This window comes from Athene cunicularia (assembly GCF_003259725.1).
Source record: "Athene cunicularia isolate RWA chromosome 3 unlocalized genomic scaffold, athCun1 chr3_part1, whole genome shotgun sequence".
Taxonomy (NCBI): Eukaryota; Metazoa; Chordata; class Aves; order Strigiformes; family Strigidae; genus Athene; species Athene cunicularia.
The window spans coordinates 27,159,739-27,178,095 of NW_020799097.1; the positions used below are offsets into that span (position 1 = coordinate 27,159,739).

At 37.3% G+C, this 18,357-nt stretch overlaps 1 protein-coding gene across 10 annotated transcripts in view; it reads right to left on the reverse strand.

Annotated features, from left to right (window-relative positions):
* The window catches only part of DST (dystonin), a 213,352-nt gene that overhangs the window by 148,519 nt on the left and 46,476 nt on the right, over positions 1–18,357 (reverse strand). For 9 of the 10 annotated variants that reach the window (XM_026845550.1, XM_026845546.1, XM_026845544.1 and 6 more), the window contains 8 exons: positions 6,372–6,484; positions 6,133–6,239; positions 5,488–5,607; positions 5,012–5,107; positions 4,805–4,932; positions 1,847–1,940; positions 1,354–1,508; positions 32–494 (listed from right to left, as the gene is read on the reverse strand). In XM_026845550.1, the coding sequence (XP_026701351.1) occupies positions 32–494; positions 1,354–1,508; positions 1,847–1,940; positions 4,805–4,932; positions 5,012–5,107; positions 5,488–5,607; positions 6,133–6,239; positions 6,372–6,484 (1,276 nt within the window). Of the gene's footprint in view, positions 1–31; positions 495–1,353; positions 1,509–1,846; positions 1,941–2,071; positions 2,307–4,804; positions 4,933–5,011; positions 5,108–5,487; positions 5,608–6,132; positions 6,240–6,371; positions 6,485–18,357 lie in introns of those variants that run through there. The other variant, XM_026845552.1, reaches the window with a different exon arrangement.

Sequence of the window (18,357 nt, forward strand, 5' to 3'; positions counted from 1 at the left end):
AAAAGTGGACTGTTTCCATCAAAATTGCTACCTGCATTTCTTCTACCCAGCTCAACAGGTCCTGGACAAATTTCATGTTCACCTCTTCTTCTGTTAAATTCTGATCCACAAAAGCTGATTTCATAAGAGGTTTTCTGATTTGCATCAGTTTCAGTGTTTGCAGAGTCCCACTGTCTACTCCTGTCACATAGCTTTGAATTAACCGTGGTGGGATGCCTGGTGTGTAAGCAGGAGTGATGGTTGGTGTCAGTCTGGAAGTAAGACCTGATGAAAGGCCAGATGTCAAGCTGGAAGAAGTCAAAGAAGGTGTTAAACCTTGCGTCATTGCAGCATTTAATTCAGGGGTTAGGTTTGTTGTAAATCCTGAGTTTAAGCTTTCAGTTATTCCTGATATCATCAGCTTTGTTTGCTCTGTTGTCAGTGCATGCCCCTTGTTGTACACAGAAGAACATTCAGTCCGTATGGCCATCAGTTCGTCACGAAGCTTTGCAACTCTATTAAAATAAAATAAAATTTAAAAAAAAAAAAATTAATGAATGCTTCTGATTAAGGTTTATCGTGCTGAACTGAATAGCAATATGAATTCATGTAATCTCTCACACTTTAGTTGTACTTAAATATTTACACATAAGCATTATATTAGAGTATAAGGTATGTCAGCTTATACTTCTATAAATACAGATAACAGATGTAGAAATCAGGCAACGACTAGAAAATCAGCATGGTATGGGCACTAGCATGCACCAAACACAATTCCAGGGAACAATCAGCAAAGCAGAAATCTTACAAGACGCCACATGTTGGAGTAGATCAAACACTTGCAGTTCACTGCCAAGGAGTTATGTGTTTGATCTCACCCACTCCAGACCAAATCCTGAAAAACTTTGGAGCCACTTCTTCATAAATTGAATTATGCTGTTTAAATGCATCTTTCTGCCGAGATGGTACACACTGCCATGTATACACTAACATTACCCCAGTTATTACCTGTTAAAATACCTACAGCTCTCACCAGAAATCTTGCCTCCCTTTCCAAAATCAAAGTTAGTAATTCTAAAAGCATTTTAGGTGCAATAAAACAAGCCAGAATCTTTACACTCAGATATCCAGTAAATATTAAACGTTTAAGTCATGTTCTGGCAAATTACTTAATCTTCACAAAGAGTACAAACAGCTCTTCCTTGTCTTCAACAATGTTTGTGAGCAATGTACCCACCAGAATACCCAATAATCTGTATTTGGGGGCCCAGTGACAAATTGAGAAGTTTATTCATAAAGATTTGAAAATATTATCCATAATGGGTATCCGTATTTGGAACATTTATTTATACACATAAATACACTGTAAAGTACCTTTGCACAAGTTGGTCTGCCTGATAGTATTTTCCATCGATAAGGATTTGGGCATCAATCACTTGCTGACGGAGAAGGTTCTCAGATTCAAGAAGATACCCAGCTATCTCTGCTTCATGTTGGAACTGGAGCCCTGACTCTAATCGTTTGGTGTCCTGAGTAAATAAGAGAAAGCCATTAAGCCCTGCAGCTAAACCAAAGAGAAATAAGCTGTAAGAATTCCTACTTTTTTTGTCAAAACTTCTATTATTGAAACGATTGTGAAACATTTTGTCTAACTACCGACCAAAAAAAGGTAACAGAACTCACTCTAGGCAATTCTTGGTATTTTCCTGAAGAAATACTAAATTTAACAGTACGATGAAAATAAAAGTAGCAGCTATGAAGTATGTACTCAAAAATCCTAAAGAATTTTTTTTTTTTTGTTTTGAAGTAGCCATTCCACTGCAGTAAGTTCATGAACACGGACAAGTAAGATCACTGACTGACTTACAGACTGCAGAGCATTCCTGGCAAGTATTAGTTTGTCCTCACAGCTTCGGCTGTCCCGCTGAATCCTGTTTGCAATCTGCTGCAGCATTTCCAACCTAGGTGATGCCAGAGCATTTCAGAAAAATAAATATTAACATTATTCATATTTACTATACATGTTCACGACCTGAAAAGCAAACAAACAAAGTGCATCTAACACAAAGCACAAATACACATGCCAAGTTACCTGTTTCCTTCTAAGGTGCCATTACCAAAACTTATACAAGATTTAATCAGTGTGGGACCACAATTAACAGAAAGAAAATTCTCGTTGGAGTCAACGCTGGTTCGAGCACTAGTACTGTTGCTAAACAGTGAATCACTGCTATGATAGCTGTAACTACTGCTATTCATTTTTACATCCAGATCACGGTCCTTCTGGCTGTTTACATTTACTAAAAAAAGAAAAGATAAAACTCCTACAAAATGTACAGCTTCTATGGATGAAATTTCACTACTGGCTTTTGAAACACCCTGCACTCCTCCTTTAAATAGACTTCAGTATGCATATTCAAAACCCAGCAATTAATATTCTCCCAGCTCTTCAAAGGATTTCACCTGAGGCTATGTATGCTACCTTGCTTTTGGCTTCCCTACCTTGCATTAAAGCTTTGCAAGTACAGACTAGGCAGCAACATTAGGGCGTCTCTAGGAAACAGATGCGCCAAATATTTTATGTAAGTGTCACTAAATGTCTATAAGCCAAATAAAAACTTAAAGAAGTCTTTGCAGTGTTTTGCAGACTCTTCAATGAAAAGTTTCAAAAAAGGAGTTAAGTGAGAGCACACAACAGTAAAAAACACCTACAGGTTGGGCTGACTCCTTTTCCTTCAAATGGATCAGCACAATAAAATTGGAGGAATATCACGGTTAACCAGCTCACAACAATATAATTTGAGACACCTGTACACCATCCAATCTATCATCATTACCCCACCGTCCAAGTATGCATGTTTACTAACTGCCCTGTCCCACTAATCTGCCCTGCAAATTTCCCTTCTTCCATATTCAGAGCTAATTGCTTCTTACTGTTTTGATTGCAAAACAAGTAAGAAAATATCAGATCACTGCCCTTACATTTATGTTTTAACTCAGAATTTAGGTTAGGGGTGATTTTTTCTGTGTTTTATCCCCTGCTTTTAGCACCTCCTGAAAAACTACACCCACACTGTAAGATGACTGTGTTTACGCAGAAAAGCTCAGCAAAGGCACAGACACACCTCTGCAGTAATGCCAAACTCTGCTAGTTTTGCAAACTAGAGCTCAGTTGTTTGGCATTCTGCTCACTGACGTCAAATTCATTTTGATCCCATACATCACTCTGGCCACATGTTGTCTATCTGTGTAGATACTTTCAGATGCGTTCACCAGAATTGCAGGAAAAATTTTAGTATTTGACAAATTTCAATATTAGCTGAGGTCACATTTTTGCCACAACCAAATCCCACCCCAGGAGCTGTACCAACACCTCATATTAGTGGGATGCACCAGTAACCAATCGAACAAACAAGGATCAAGCTCTTGTGTACAGACCAACTGACCATTTACTTGATCACTAACCCAGAATCACTTAATCAACTTTTCTCTCTCGTTTTACAGTGACCACCACATGTAGTCCCCATCACTATACGATTGTTACTTTCAGTGTGTTTATCAGTCCTGAAATATGGGGTTTATGGTTTTTTGTTTACCTGTGGTCAGTCCATCTAAATTACAAAGAAATAAACTAATGTCATTTATACATATTCTCAACAAAGATATTACAACTTTCTGCAAGTAAAACCAGAATTTTTTTTGGTGAAGGCAGGCACTACCTTTGCCTTTGGCAGGTCAGGACAGATTAACCTACAAGATCTAGCAGGCTTTATTTCTTCCGCTGCTTTCCAGTGTTCTGCTCTGCATGGCAGGGACAACTTTGCCCTCCTCTATAGGAACTTCTTTTGCAGCAGGATGCTGTGAATCAGCACCTCCCATTGAATCTGACATTTCAGTCTTGCTCTTCTTTTTGTAAGCATGACACATATTTAATCAACTCAAACTGTCTTTGGGATCTTCTCTTTGCTAAAAATCTGTATTTCAAGATAATGGTCTGGATTCTTCACACTTAATTCCAGGTACTTAAAACAAAGAGAATGATCACCCTATTTTCACCAGAAAGTCAGTGCCAGGACTCTCTAGAAAGCGATTCAGATCTTAGGTGTCTCATTTGGATGCTTAAAGCAGAATGAATCCAGGCCCAGGTGTCTGTACCCAGCTGCAAGCAGAAGCCCAAAGAACAATTTAACTTTGGAGTTACATAAAAATTCTTTTGGAATTAATGAGTGGGTAGCATCTGTGTCCATCACAGAACTCAAAAGAGGTACCATTAAAAAGCAGAAATGCTCAAAGACTGCATCAAAATTTCAAATATGCTCAGTACATTACTAGTGATGTATAAAACAGTGTCAAACATTCTACCATGGGACTGATAGATGCTTTGCACATCTAAGCACTTTGTGTGCTCTTGAGTACAACCAACTTTTAAACAACCTCAGAACAGGACGTTAGCCCACAACGCTGTGCACCAAGTGAACTACACATTTTATGTAAAGGATGAGGATGTGGCTTATATGAACTACAGTCCAAGTGACAAAATTATATGAACCTCTGACCAATTTGTACAAAGAAAGTGATTGCATTTGTGTTTAAATGCTTCGATGATCTGAAGCACAGAGAGTATTCATTATGACCTTCTGAGACTATTCCAGCTGGACCTGCTTCTAGAAAGCTTCTAGATATCAGGCCTGAACAAAGACAGAATTACTGTATCTAGAAAACTAACGTGGATGTTATCATGGAAGAAGACATTTACAAATTTTCAATGTGGGTTAAAACAACAGAAAATATATTAGCCAAGCCAGTCAAGTGTTCATTAGCATACCTCTCCACCTCAGGCCGAAGGGTCTTCTCTCTTTCCAGCATGGCAATAATAAGCTTTCCCCATTCTTTTTCTATATCATTTGGATGGTAGCCTTGAGGAAGTTTGATGCGTCCAAATTCTATCCAGACCTTAAAAATTCATACAGATTTGTTATTTTAAGCCAAAGAAAGAGAACTTCTACACATTTCAATGCATGTTAAAACTTACCTCTAGCAGTTTATATAGACGTTTAATTTTTGATTTATCTGTCTCCTTTGGTGGAATTTCCATTTCTTTAAACTGTAAATACTGATTATAAAGTGCCTACAGAAACACAAAATCCATCATGAACTTTTAATTACAATGAATATAACTATTAGTCTTCAAACCCTCTTCCAATATTCTTCACAAGCTTACATTCTTATACTGTTCTATGAAAAACGATCAGTGACAAGCTAAAGATTTGGTTTTAATTGTTTTTTTTAAAATATTTTTTAAAGATTTGGTTTTGATTGTCTTTTTTTGTTTTGATTGCTCATATGTTAGAAATGTATTTACTGTACTTTGAAAAGGTTAAGGAGTAGTACTGTTCTACAGATTATTTGATTGTATAAATCAACAAGCACTTCATTTGTTCAAGAATGCTTTTAGTCAGTAAGATAAATTCTCATTCCAACAAGGGAGTTTAAGATGCCACACCTCACCTTCAATTCCACAGGATTGTTGGGAAATGTTCTGTCAGACATTATCGTGACATGGTGTCTGATCCACTGCATGAGGTAGTTCACCATATTCTGATATTCAACCCATTTGACTTCAACATCCTATCAAGGTACAACCCAAATTACAGATCAGAAGAAAATAATCTCAGAACTCATTTTTGCTTTATCTTTGAAGTCTGAGGTCTTCATACACATAGAAAAGAGGTTTCTAAACTCTGCAATTCCAAAACAGTATTTACTTGCTCACTACAGCTCACTTAAAGCTTCCAAATACATGATTTTAAGTTTTCAGTTTTGGTCCCAAATAATTCCACTGAAAACACAAAATTTTCTAATTTAATAAATACCAAAGTGCTGAGAATTAGAGAGGCACAATTTACAGAAAAGTAAGAACTTTATCCTTTTCCAACCTCAGGTATGTTGTTTTCAGTTGAGCTGTCTGCACAAATATTTTTATGTCCAAATAATGGAAGAGCTGCTAAGCCTCTAAAAATCTCAACCTAGAAAATCATATTAAAGAAAATGTGACAGCAGTCCTACAGAAGATCCAGCTATCATTCTGGAGCTGAAAACAAGAATCATATTAATGAAGCTCACACACTGCACAAGTATTTTTCTCCTACTTACGTTTGCACCAATGCCTTCACCACCTTCTGGTACTTTGGGAAATGCATCATAAAGTGATGACACATAAGTTATTACTGACTTCTCATCAGGTGAGGAAACATCAACATCTAAAAGAGCAAGACAGAACAATGTTTTATCACGTAGCTGTAAGAATGCCCACAAATATGCTACAACCTGCATACAGTTTGGATTTTATTTTAATGTCAGGGTTTTTGAAAAGCCCTTTATAGCTATCTTACCTTCAGGATCCAGAAGTCTGGCAACACCAAGTTTTTCTGCTACAAAAAAAGCATGTTCTAAATTTGCAAGGTTGCTTTGAACAGCAACGGTATTCATGTCTATCAGGTCCGGCCTGTCAAATAAAAACAGTAACACTTGATTACAACTCTTTATCAGTTTTAAATCACTGCCGTATTTGTAAATCAAACCGAGAACATGGACGGATACAGCAATAGTTTTCAATAAAAAAGGATTTAATTACAATCATGTGAACAAGCTGAAGTGAGTGCTGTGATAAACACAAGCAGCAGGCAACTACAACACTGTCAATTCTTAATTTACAAGCTGAAGTTTCTAACCATCACTTACATATATATTTAAATTTTTTTCTTATGCATTTTTATTCATGTGCATTGCCATTGTATTATCACAGCTTGTCCTTTCCACTGCCACTGAGGAGCTTAAACATGCTCTTCTCTTTAGGACTCATCTACATGAGTAAGTTAGTTTCTACTGCCTTTACAAGTTTTTAGACATTCTGCATCAAAGTCTTCAGCACATGCCAGAACCCATAACAAGTTCAGTCACAAAAACATCACTTTTAATCTGGAAGACAAGTACTCTTACACTGGGCTTTAAATAAGTCTTTTTCAACTGCACTGAAGCCCTGCTTTCATATTAACACTGCTGTCAGAGGTCTTTTAGAAAACCCTCAACCCCATGTACCTCAACACCTTCACCCTGCTAAACTCCACTGCCAGCCACAACACTCTTGTTTTAATGAAATACTCTTCTTAAAAACATTTATAGATAAGATTGGCTTAAGATCCATATTATCCTGTACCAATATCACTACTGTAATGTTTTAAATGAATGTAAAACTACAAAATTAATATTGCCCTTTAGATTTGCTATGTGGTGCTTGGCTTTTAGATGTTGCAATCCTCAGGGCAGAGTGTGTTACTCTCCGACTCTTTCACTACTGGGAATTCTTTTAGCCATAACAACTAAATGGAAGAAGGGATTTTCAAAGATGCTGAGCAAAAACTCATCCTTCTGAAGCCAACTAGAGTCACAAGGGTCTGAAACCTTTGGTACTGAAAACTAGACTCACACTGAAAAAAATCTAAACCAAAACCCCAAAAGAAGAAACGTATGACATATAAGCATTAGTGAACAATTCAATCCTTAAATTTTCTCATTTTTGTTTCTAGAGAAACTATTTTCTTAGTTTTACCTAGCAGGAGGTTTAAATAATTGCAACAGAGAGAAATAAAACTGATAAATATCACACTGTTCAAAACAAATTATAACTTTTCATTTGGCAACACCCCAAATTCCCTTGATCACAAAATGGCATTAACTTTGGGAAACTCCACACAAGCTTGCCTTTGAATTAACTACAAGGTACTGTAAATAAAAATGTGTTTCTTTTCAGCTGTTTAGAATCATTGGTTTCCTTGTGCTCATGAGAAGACAAACCTACAAGATAGATAATAATACTGCACCTATTATTTCTTGAAAGAACATTTAATTAATAATACAATTTAAGTGGAAACATAATCCTCCTAACCCAGGGGGACTTTCCACTTCCAATATGCTTAGTGGGGGCATGATCAAGCTCACGCCATTCTTCTCTGTATTTCAGTGCAATAAAGACAACACAAAGAAACCAGTATCATCTGTTGCTCTTAGCAGCACAGAAAATCCATGCAAAATAAAAGACAATACTAGAGAAGGAAACAGCATGCCAGTTTCTTACTTCAACCACAATAATGGAGACGGTATGAGTAATAAAGATTGCTTTCACAGCACAGTTCTGACAAGAGAAGCCGTTTTCTGTAAGTGTACACTGCTGGTTTGGTTTGGTTTTTTTTTTCACCTGCCTTCTTTACATTTGTTTCACACTTGATAAAAATGGCCCAAGAAACACTTCAACTGCCTGTCCAATTGCCAACTCAGAACAAGAAAGGACAAGTTATTGTAAAATCATTGACTAATGAGCTGCAAGCTGCAGAGACACTGACAAGAAAATCTCTTTAAAATAAAGCTTTCATTTAGATGAAGAAGGGGTAAGGTTTTCCCCACTGCAATACAGGTAAAAATCAAAAGAACTGCTGTTGTATAATACATCATTTTACACTGGTGTTGTGGCTTCATCCCCCCCATCTGAAAAGACCACTCTGTGAGATGCCTCCCCTCCTTTTAAACATACTGTCCCATCCCGGCAACTCCTACCAGCATAGGATTATTCCAGTTCTCCTTTTAAGAACAAGGGAAAACTGCAACAAATACTGATGTTTTCAGTCAATTATGGATTTAGCACATCGCATACTGAACTAGATTAAATAGTCCATATTTATCTAACGTCTTGATCTACCAGAAAATACTACAGAAGACAGTATTTGTTTATGAACAATTTGAATTGGTTTTTTTAAGCAGACAGAAGGCTCAATAGGCATTGACTTTTATAACTTGTATACAGAATCACCTGGTGATGGCCACGGGAAGTGCACACTGCCAGAGACTTGGGGCCTCCACCCTCTGCAGGTCACCCCTTCCTCTTCCCAGATAATAGAGGGAAACATTGCAGAGCCATCGAAAAAGGAGCTTACCTCCCAGATCTCAGTAAAAGCCTTTTTTAAGTCCCAGAAAAATGTGTCAAAAAATTATGGCTCAGGAAAACACTGATTGACACATTGTTCATTTTAAGAGTGTTTTCTCAGCATTTTAAATAAAAATAAAAGTAATCTTTATCTGCTGTAAGCTTGCAGAGATACCTGTCCACTAACTGTGTATATGGCAATTTGCATTTGAGCACACACATGTGGATTTCAGTGCTGTTCACTGATCAGCATCCTTCTCTGAAGAATCAAAAGAATCCATTACTATAAGCACAGATTGTGCAGTGAGTGTTGTGGGGCTGTATGATAAAGACTCACAAATATTTTCCAGTATCTTTAGTATTTCATTCCTCCTTTGAATTCTGAAACAACTGACTACTAACTGCTTAAACTGCAGTTGTGATGAATATCCTTGTAATACATATTTATTTGTCTTAAAAGCATCATCATCCATCACGGCAAACATTTTCATTTTTAAGGCTAAAAAGAAAATACATGAGTTTTGTAGAAGCTATTTGTCATATATTATAAATATATTTTATATCAATTTGCCTAGCACTATTAAGTGGTTTTATACACAGTCAAGAACAAATTAAATTAAATGTGCTGTAAGTAAAAGACGATGACTCTACCTTCTGTCATAATATTGTGAGTCATCTTACAACAGATTTTTCAGTGGGCTGGGGCCTTGCCATCAAAACACACATATAAACATCCCAAAGACCAGCCGAGTTGGAACATTCCATGCAAAAGAGATGCTTCTGCTGCAGCCGCACCTAAATCAAAGGGTTTGGCTCCCCACTGCAAGTCATTAATCATTTCATTTATAAAAAGACTGGTGCCTCATTTGAGACCTTAGTGTAGGTGTTAGAAATTAGACACAATTTGTATCAGAAGTGAGGAAAAAAAGGTGTGATTAATACTGCTTCAATTAGGAAGCTGAAAAAATTCAAGAAAACAAATACCTAGCACCACAAAGAGAAGCAAGTGAACAGTATCTGCTAGACAGCATAAAGAAATGAAGGGGTTTATAATGCAAGTTACAGGGATCAAATGCAAGCTTTCTACTATGCAAAGACTCCTTGGAATCAGAGTTGTGCATAATAAAGTTAGGCACATGTAGATTTTCCCATAGCCAGAACATAAGTAAAACAGTTCAAGATCCAAACTAGCAACTATGATATTTGCCCATTAAAACAAAAGGTTAGATTTGAAAGGAATTTGATGTTTCAGAGTGGAAAAAGACATTTAACTGAACTTTTATATTCCCAGTCAATGAAGAAATCACATCCTTCTCTTCACTGTTCCCGAATGACAGTTGCTCAAGTTACAATGTTTAACTTTATTAAAACATACATACATCAGAGTAATATTCCACATGAAAATACTGTTATCAAATTCAGAAGACTAACTAACAAGCCTGAAGTTATTTACAAGAACCATCTAAGCTAACTCCATTTCAGTCAAAACTCTGTACACTGCCTGAGTAATACCTGGTACTAAAAGGGTATTACTTTCTGGGCTTATATTAAGCAGAAATACTAATATAGTAAGCTTCAGGCAGAACTCTCAGAAACATGACTGAAGATGCAGAGTGAAGTGTACATATCACTATAGTCAAGTTAGCTTTTCCACTGCTGTAATTAGAAAATGCTAATAAAAATTAAACAAACCCATTGCTTCACTGTTCACAGACAACTGAAAAGGATGGGTGCCAGGAAAGACTCATGCATTTTTCAGGGATGGGAGGATTACTCAAACAAATTAAAGACCATGCCAGAATACATAGTCATAAAACAATTTTTTTAAAAAGACAGTAATAGAGACTTTTCTGTAGGATAGAACACATATAGGATAGGATTCAACACATATGTCAGAAGGGAACGCAATAAATATATTATCTACTCTAGAGATCTTGGTTAGTACCAGAAAGATTGCAAAAAAAGGAAATCATAAAATAGGAAATGTCCATGTAAAATGGTAATTTTAGCTCTGTCTCTTCTAACATATATCTCCTGTTATTTTCCCAGGAACTCTACAAATGAGACGATGAAGCAAAATCTATTTATTTTTTAACCTACTACATAGTAATGCCTACCATTTAACCTATCCCTTAACAGTACATCAGGTACAAATCTAGGTCTTGTCCAAAAGAGTTTGCCAAAGAGCCTGCTTTGGAAAGACTGATGTATCACTACAGCGGGAACGACTTCTGGACTTCAGATAACATGTACTGTTCTTGTGGACACTGATGCTCAATGTTTACAGATGTAGTGCTCTGTACACTGTCATGACCATGAGATCTAGTTATTTTGTTGGAGGTACCTTCTGCTAACGCATGTGACTACCACAGTTACTTTCCTGATCTTTTTTCCATTATGACATGGGAGCTTCAATATAAAGGATGCCATAGCTTCGGGAAAAAAAGGTCATATAGGACTAGCTGGGTTCAGTAACCCAATTTCAGAGAACATAGAAACCCAAGTTCCAGGGAGAAGAGTAGTTCAGATTTCCTTCCACATAGTCCAACCACTTAGAAAAGAGAAAGAGGAGAATTTCTCCTCAAAAATGGCAAGCAAGTATGACTTTGGGACATTAGGAAGGAACAGATCTCCTCCATCATCAGAATCAGTGACCACAATACGGACACACAGCACGGGGTTCTGTAGCAGGTTCCTTGATGTCAAAAACCCCATGCTGAATAAAGTACCATGTTGACTCCTAAGTCAACACTATCTTCCACTATACACTAGGCCACCACATTGTAAGAAGCTCTGGATTCCTTAAAAAATTGTAGATTTGTCTCAGAAGGATCTACAGACAACCATCAGACATGGAGAAGGTTTTCTAGCTTGAGTTTTTTGCTCTATGTTGGGAAAGAATCCTTCAGTCTCAGAACCCAGTACAGAAATGTGAGCACTGATTTCCATGACAATGACTGCAACTGGCAAAAGTTTTGAATCAGATGTCCAGACATCTGAACCAGGTGACCTTTTCTGCTTGCAGCACTGGTCGTTCGGTTCATGTGTCTGCTAGATGGACAGTTTTGCACACTACTCACAAGCATTAGAGTAGATAGAAAAGCTAGAAAATTAAACATGAAAGATTCATCATGGACTTAAGTGTCATGGAGTATCTAAATGAAGAACTGGCTGCAGCTGTCCTTCAGAAGAAATGGTCAGTCAAAGGACAAGCAGGACTTTTAATCTATAGTTGCAACACTTAAGTGGAGTCGCCCAGAAAAGGTTTGCACAGAATAATGTGCAGTCAGGTCTGGTCACCAGTCACCAGCCTCAAGCATTCACAGGATATTAACTGTAGACTGTAACTTTTATGAAGAATAGTTTTGGTTCTTCTTAACAGATTCATACAGACATGACAACAAAGAACAGAGAAAGATTTGAGAGCCTCCAACTTTCATACTTTCCCAGGATTACAAGGTCTCTTATTACATGTGTATGAGGATGAGAAAAGTAACAACGGGTGAGATTCAGCTCCAGATCCAGACACCTAATTTAGGTGTATACTTGCAAGTGTATATATGTATTTTATCGTAGTCAGTGGAAATCTGGATAATGCATCTAGTGCAACCTACCTAGCAAGCTATTCAGAATCCGGGAATTACTTCAGAGCGAGCCATATCTACTGACCACACTAAGCAGAAGTTTAGATAACTGCAAAACTGACATGAAATGTTCCGCCTCAGTGAACATGCATGTTTTAAGACTGACACTTGCAGAAAAGTAAAGCAGTGATGTACATTTTAAGTGCAGAACTGCTTAACTGGCTCTCACAGACTCAATGACAATGATTACTGCAGATTTGCTTAGGACTTCTTGAACACTTTCGCATTCAATTAATATGAAACAAATTCAAAAAGGCTACCAAAATTTTACCACTGTAATTAAAGAGATGCATGGCATGGCATGTCTGGTAGCTCATCATTTAGCACTTGACTAGAATTTTAAAGGTGAAAGCAGGTGAAAAGTACTCCATGAAATTATTTTATCTTGGCCAAGTGATACAGACTATTTGAAATAAGTTACATAAATATTTGACTACTGTTCAGAAATCTCTTTTTTAGGGGGGAGATACGGAAAATATTTAATGTAATATCAAATGTGAGACTGAAATGACTGTTCAACTGTAGAGCTTACAATAACATCTCCAACTAACACATGACATGGGGACACAAAAATTACCCCAACACATCAAACCACTGGGTGAAGCTGAGCTTCAGAAGCCAGGGAAAATGCAAACAATTTTCAAATTGAAAACTGTCATTACGGAAAACTTTTATCCTTACAACTGTGATAAGCCAAAAAGCATGCTGCTGAAGACAGCTCTGCATATTGTTTGTACAAGTATATAGCAAATTCTTTTCTCAAGCTTCACAGGTCCCCAGCCTCAATGACATACTGTGCTAATGTATTTCACATGATCATTATGACGAGTACAGTCTTTTTGGTTTTGTCTTGTGTTGGTATGACAGGAATGCCTGTACTATTATTTTATGTGTCTCTCTAGATTTCACTCAATGCCTCTCTGAAGATGAACAATCATGTCTTTTTATTCCCTCAGGAGTCAAAAAATTCTCATGTGATATGAAGTCTTCAGCGCTCTTTTGTGCATCTTTTTCATAATTTTTCATATAAATTTTCAGATACAATAGATAATTCTGAAATAAAATTACTGTAAGTGACAGTGAGCTGAAAACACTGTAACAAGGGCACACTATTTACAGATACATTTCCCATCTCTTCTTCAGACATCCCAACATGTTATATCAAGACTTCCAATAGAAGAATGAATGTTTCAGCTGCACTAAAAATAAAGAAAAAAAGCCCTCAGGTACCCTGATTTATTAATTTAGTTCCGAACAATATACACAGCTAATTCAGATAATTTCTTTGCTTGTGCATATTTTTGATTTGACAAGCACTGAGTTTAATAAACCTACTGAAGCCTCCTGTTCCACCTTTGTTAGCATAGCAAAACTTTACCTGTAACTTGCCATACAAATTGATTTAGATAAAGACACAATTGAGGCATTGTAACATCAAAGACCTACTAGTTAAACACTGAGTTCAGCTTTAGACATGCTTAATCACAACTTGACAGCAAGTTTGCAATGTAGATTTCAAGCTCAGTATACACATGAATGGAAATTCCTTTCACTAGCTTTAAAAAGAGATTTTACATTCTCTTTGTATATGAGATGGTTTTGTCATTACAAAAGCAGTAACAGTATAGTAACTTTGGCAATTTTTTGCCCATGATAAATTTTAAATAGGAACAAGGCTCATAGCTGTTAACCTCAATCCACACTGTGCAATCTACAGAAATAGCCATAAATAATGTACCTTTCCATGGAGTGTCTGAATACCAAAAAGACAATGAAGAAACCCAACCAAATTATTTCTCTGTTGCATTCCCTGAGAAAATTCTCCAGACCCCAGCAGCAACTGCCTGACACACTAGCTTCCCAGTGGGATTAATACAGTTACCAACAGGGAAGAAGGGTGAGGTACCACAATGAGTTCAAAAGATTTCCCAAAGGCTCCTTGTGCCATCCTTCCTTGGAGGCAATTAGTTTTCCCTGTGCCACAAATTTGCAAAAGGCCTTGCCAGAAGACCAAGACCTCACCCCGTTGGATTTATCATCAGCACATACGCCACCACTATTCAGACACCGTACCCTTTTGGATAAAGACTTCTGACGCCCTTAGGTATCCCGGTCTTTACCAAACAAAGAGTAAGACACACATGAAACCGGAATAAAAAACTGGCCTTTCAATCCAAAATTTTAACTTTTGTTTATTCCCATTTGGCCTAAGCAAGAAAAAAGCTTTTATTTCATCCCAAATTTTTACTTCTCAATTATTGCAAAAAGAAAGCTCTCATCTTTCATTCGGCTGCTATTTAGCCGTAGGATCCAGCACAACATACACAGGGATCATTTTAAGTCCAGATCTGAAATTAATCAACCCAACTTCCTGGAAGTCTTCCATCTAATACCTACGAAGGCTAACCACCACCACAACAGAAGATGTTAAAATTGCAGGCCCGCTTCCAGTACTATTTTAATATAGCCTTTACCAAGAGCCATCACAGAATTTTTCAGAGGGCATTCAATTAAACTGCAGCTGAGATTACGTGCTATTTCTAAATCTATATGTATATGCATACTCAGACAAGTAACATTAAAAGCATGCCTGCTTGTCACTAATCATCCTAAATGCTGTTTAAATTTTCACAAATTGCCAATTCTTCATGCCAAGTTCATTTCTTCTATATACAAAAACTGTTGAAAACAGTAACAGCCATGCTTCTGAACAATGAGGCGGGTGGGAAGCGGGGGACAAGGCAACCAAACTCACATTTTCTTTTTGTTAAAACTGGGTAACAATAAATTAAAAGTCACAAAATGACAAGCTAAAACTAGCAGACCCAACTAATCTCTTTATTTAAAACATATCCCCTAGCATTTTAAAGCTTGACACTGTGTAATAGTTAGTTTCTTTCTCATTCATTCCCCAAGGGTGTTCAACGTGTTATTGCAAACTGACGCATCACTATCGCTCCCCTTAAGGAATGTATTCATGTCAGTACCTGATTACCTGCAACATGTTTTAACATCAGAGGGATGCCACATGTACTGCTGGCCAGGAGCTTAGTGTTCAACTAACTATACATACACAGCAAATTGAAACAGCTTGTTCTAAAGCAGAACAGTTATTTAACAGGCAGGAATCTAGCTTGCTATACCTCACTCCAAAACACATCCGCTAAGTATTTCTGAAAGCATATGGAGTTGTTATAGTAAGATTTCAAAAGAAAAGCACTGTGACCCTGGAAAATTTGTCTCTCTCACTTCAGCATTTATGGAGCTGTCACCGTACTACTTCCTTTGGGGACACACACATTGCTGCAGCTTCTATTCCTCTTCCTCCCACGTGAAGCACTCATCATACCTACACTCCTTCAGTGCTGCATTCACTGTTAGTCTCTGTTCCTCTTTCATTTGGGAATAGTAGTAATTTTCTCCTCACTCTCTCTAAACTGTACATAACTTAAAACTACAGGCATTGTTAAGGTCTTGCACAAAGTTTACCAGTAGCAAAGGCTACTTTGGATCAGATCCCCATATTTCTTTAACAATACAGTAAAATATCTTTTTCTTCAAGCTTGTGCTCAAAATGCACCCCTTTGAACTCTATCACCACTTTCACTCTCTACAGTATTTCTAACACTTATTCTTGTTAGGTGGTGCCAAAATTTGTAGACAACTCTCTGTATGTGGTCTCATCAAACCCTGGCATAGCATTACATGAAATAATCTCGCTTGTTATCTTGTCTCAAACCCTTCATGTGTACACTACAGCCCTTGCTTGCTTGTCAGGCTCCTGCCTGACCTAAACATGGTTTATCCACTCTTTTCCCTAACCAGCATCTTTCCCATTTTGTATGGTTGCTGAAATTCACCTAAAAGTCCAGATCTAACTGGACATGTTATGCTCAAAGAGTACAGGCGGCCAGATCAAGGGCCCATGGCTCTGTAATTGCTAGTCCTTCCCACAGCACGACCCACTGCAACCCACACCCTCCCAGGCAATGCATGAGCCCAGTTCAAGTAGTAACACTGACTTAGGACTGCTCTCAAGAGACTGCACCCCTGTCTGGGGAACAGAGGGGAGAGTTCAGCCATGCAGACACAAGCCCTGCTGTACCGCTTATCCACAGGGCCAGAGAGCTAGGGCTGGACCTGCTTCATTTACCAGAACAGATCTAACACCTGAGATTTGAAACCATGGCTTTATCTGGGAACTGAGCTTGCAGAACTTCCTGAACAGATGCTGGTTTTCATCATTCAGGCACCACTGGGGCTACTCATTAAATGCTATTATCTAGTTACACAAGAACATAGTGCTCTTGCTGGAACTCCTTTTGTAAATGCTATAAGCAAAATTACTTCTTTATTATAAAAATTATAAGAGAACAAAATAATATAGGAAGGAGTGCACACATTTTTACAAAAAAGCATGCATGTCTGACATTAATCTTCTTTTCCCATTCACCATACTTCACTTTTTTTCTTGAGAAAGTAACATGAGCTGGTATAAAATCAGGTCTGTTTTCTGTGTATCAGTAGCCACTGTCCTTAAGAAACTGTCTATATAGGTGCCAGTTAACTGTAAATCTTATAGCTAGTATTTTTGCTATTTCTTAAATTCCATTTTCAGACACTTTTTAACTGAAATTGCCTTTAGTCCTTAGGTACCAAAGGCTCAGGAGAGTCTGAGGTCAAAAACCAGCACTTTGTTACTTTGGTATAACTTTTTATTTGAATTTCCTTTGCTTCAAAATAGAGGTATCTGCAAAGTGTAATACAGATCTACAATTTCAATTACTAGCTCAAATGTGGCATGCTACTCCTAAGGAAAGAAGAATAGCCTTCATTCTCTATAGACAGCAACTGTTTCTATATATTTTAACAATGGGATACAGTGCTAAAAAATTAGTATTTCTTCTTCCTGGGCAAAAGGCATGTATATAAAAAAATTAAAATGCATCTCAAGAGCATTTACCTAAAACACAGTCTAGGAACTACAAATCCATGAGGTGACAGAGCTGCAAGATGAGGACCCCAGTGTGTTGACTGCAGGTGTTCTTCCAGGAAAATCGGGGCATTACACGCTGATTAAAGTCATACTCCAACTTTGAAGTCTGTCTTACATGTTTTTGCTACGTATGATATGATGGTATGAAAGAAATATCACGTACTTTTGAAACTGCCTGAAGCCAGACTTCTTCAAACACAACATATTGAAGCAAATAACACACACACACATTAAAATTAAGCTATAAAAGGCCAATTACATAACAGATGAGACAAACAGCATGCTCTCAAATCTCCTGAGTGTAGCTGTAGCTTTAACTAATGGCCTGATCACAGATCTGAAGGTGTGGAGGTTCAAAAAACAGTCTCAAAGCTGATATATTTAACTGAAATGATTCAAATACCAAAACTGGTAATATTTACTATTAAAACTGACTTTTCAATTTTATAATTTTATTTGGTCTTTATATGTAAGAACAAATATTCACACAGAATAGCAACATTAAAATCAAAATCCAGGACCAGCAATTGAGCTCCCTGAGGCAGTTCTTGAGTCCAGCGTGGATCCCTGTTCATTTCCCAGGGATTTAAAAGCTCAGCAAGTAATCTTCAATTATAAACACAGACTGTTGGAACCTCCTGAAAACATAAGCAAACTTCTCACGCAAAAACAAATTACATTTTCCTAAATTGGAAGGAAAAAAAAAAAAAATCAAGATGTATAGGGAGTCAAACACCTCAAACAGAGTAATTTTTTCCTCT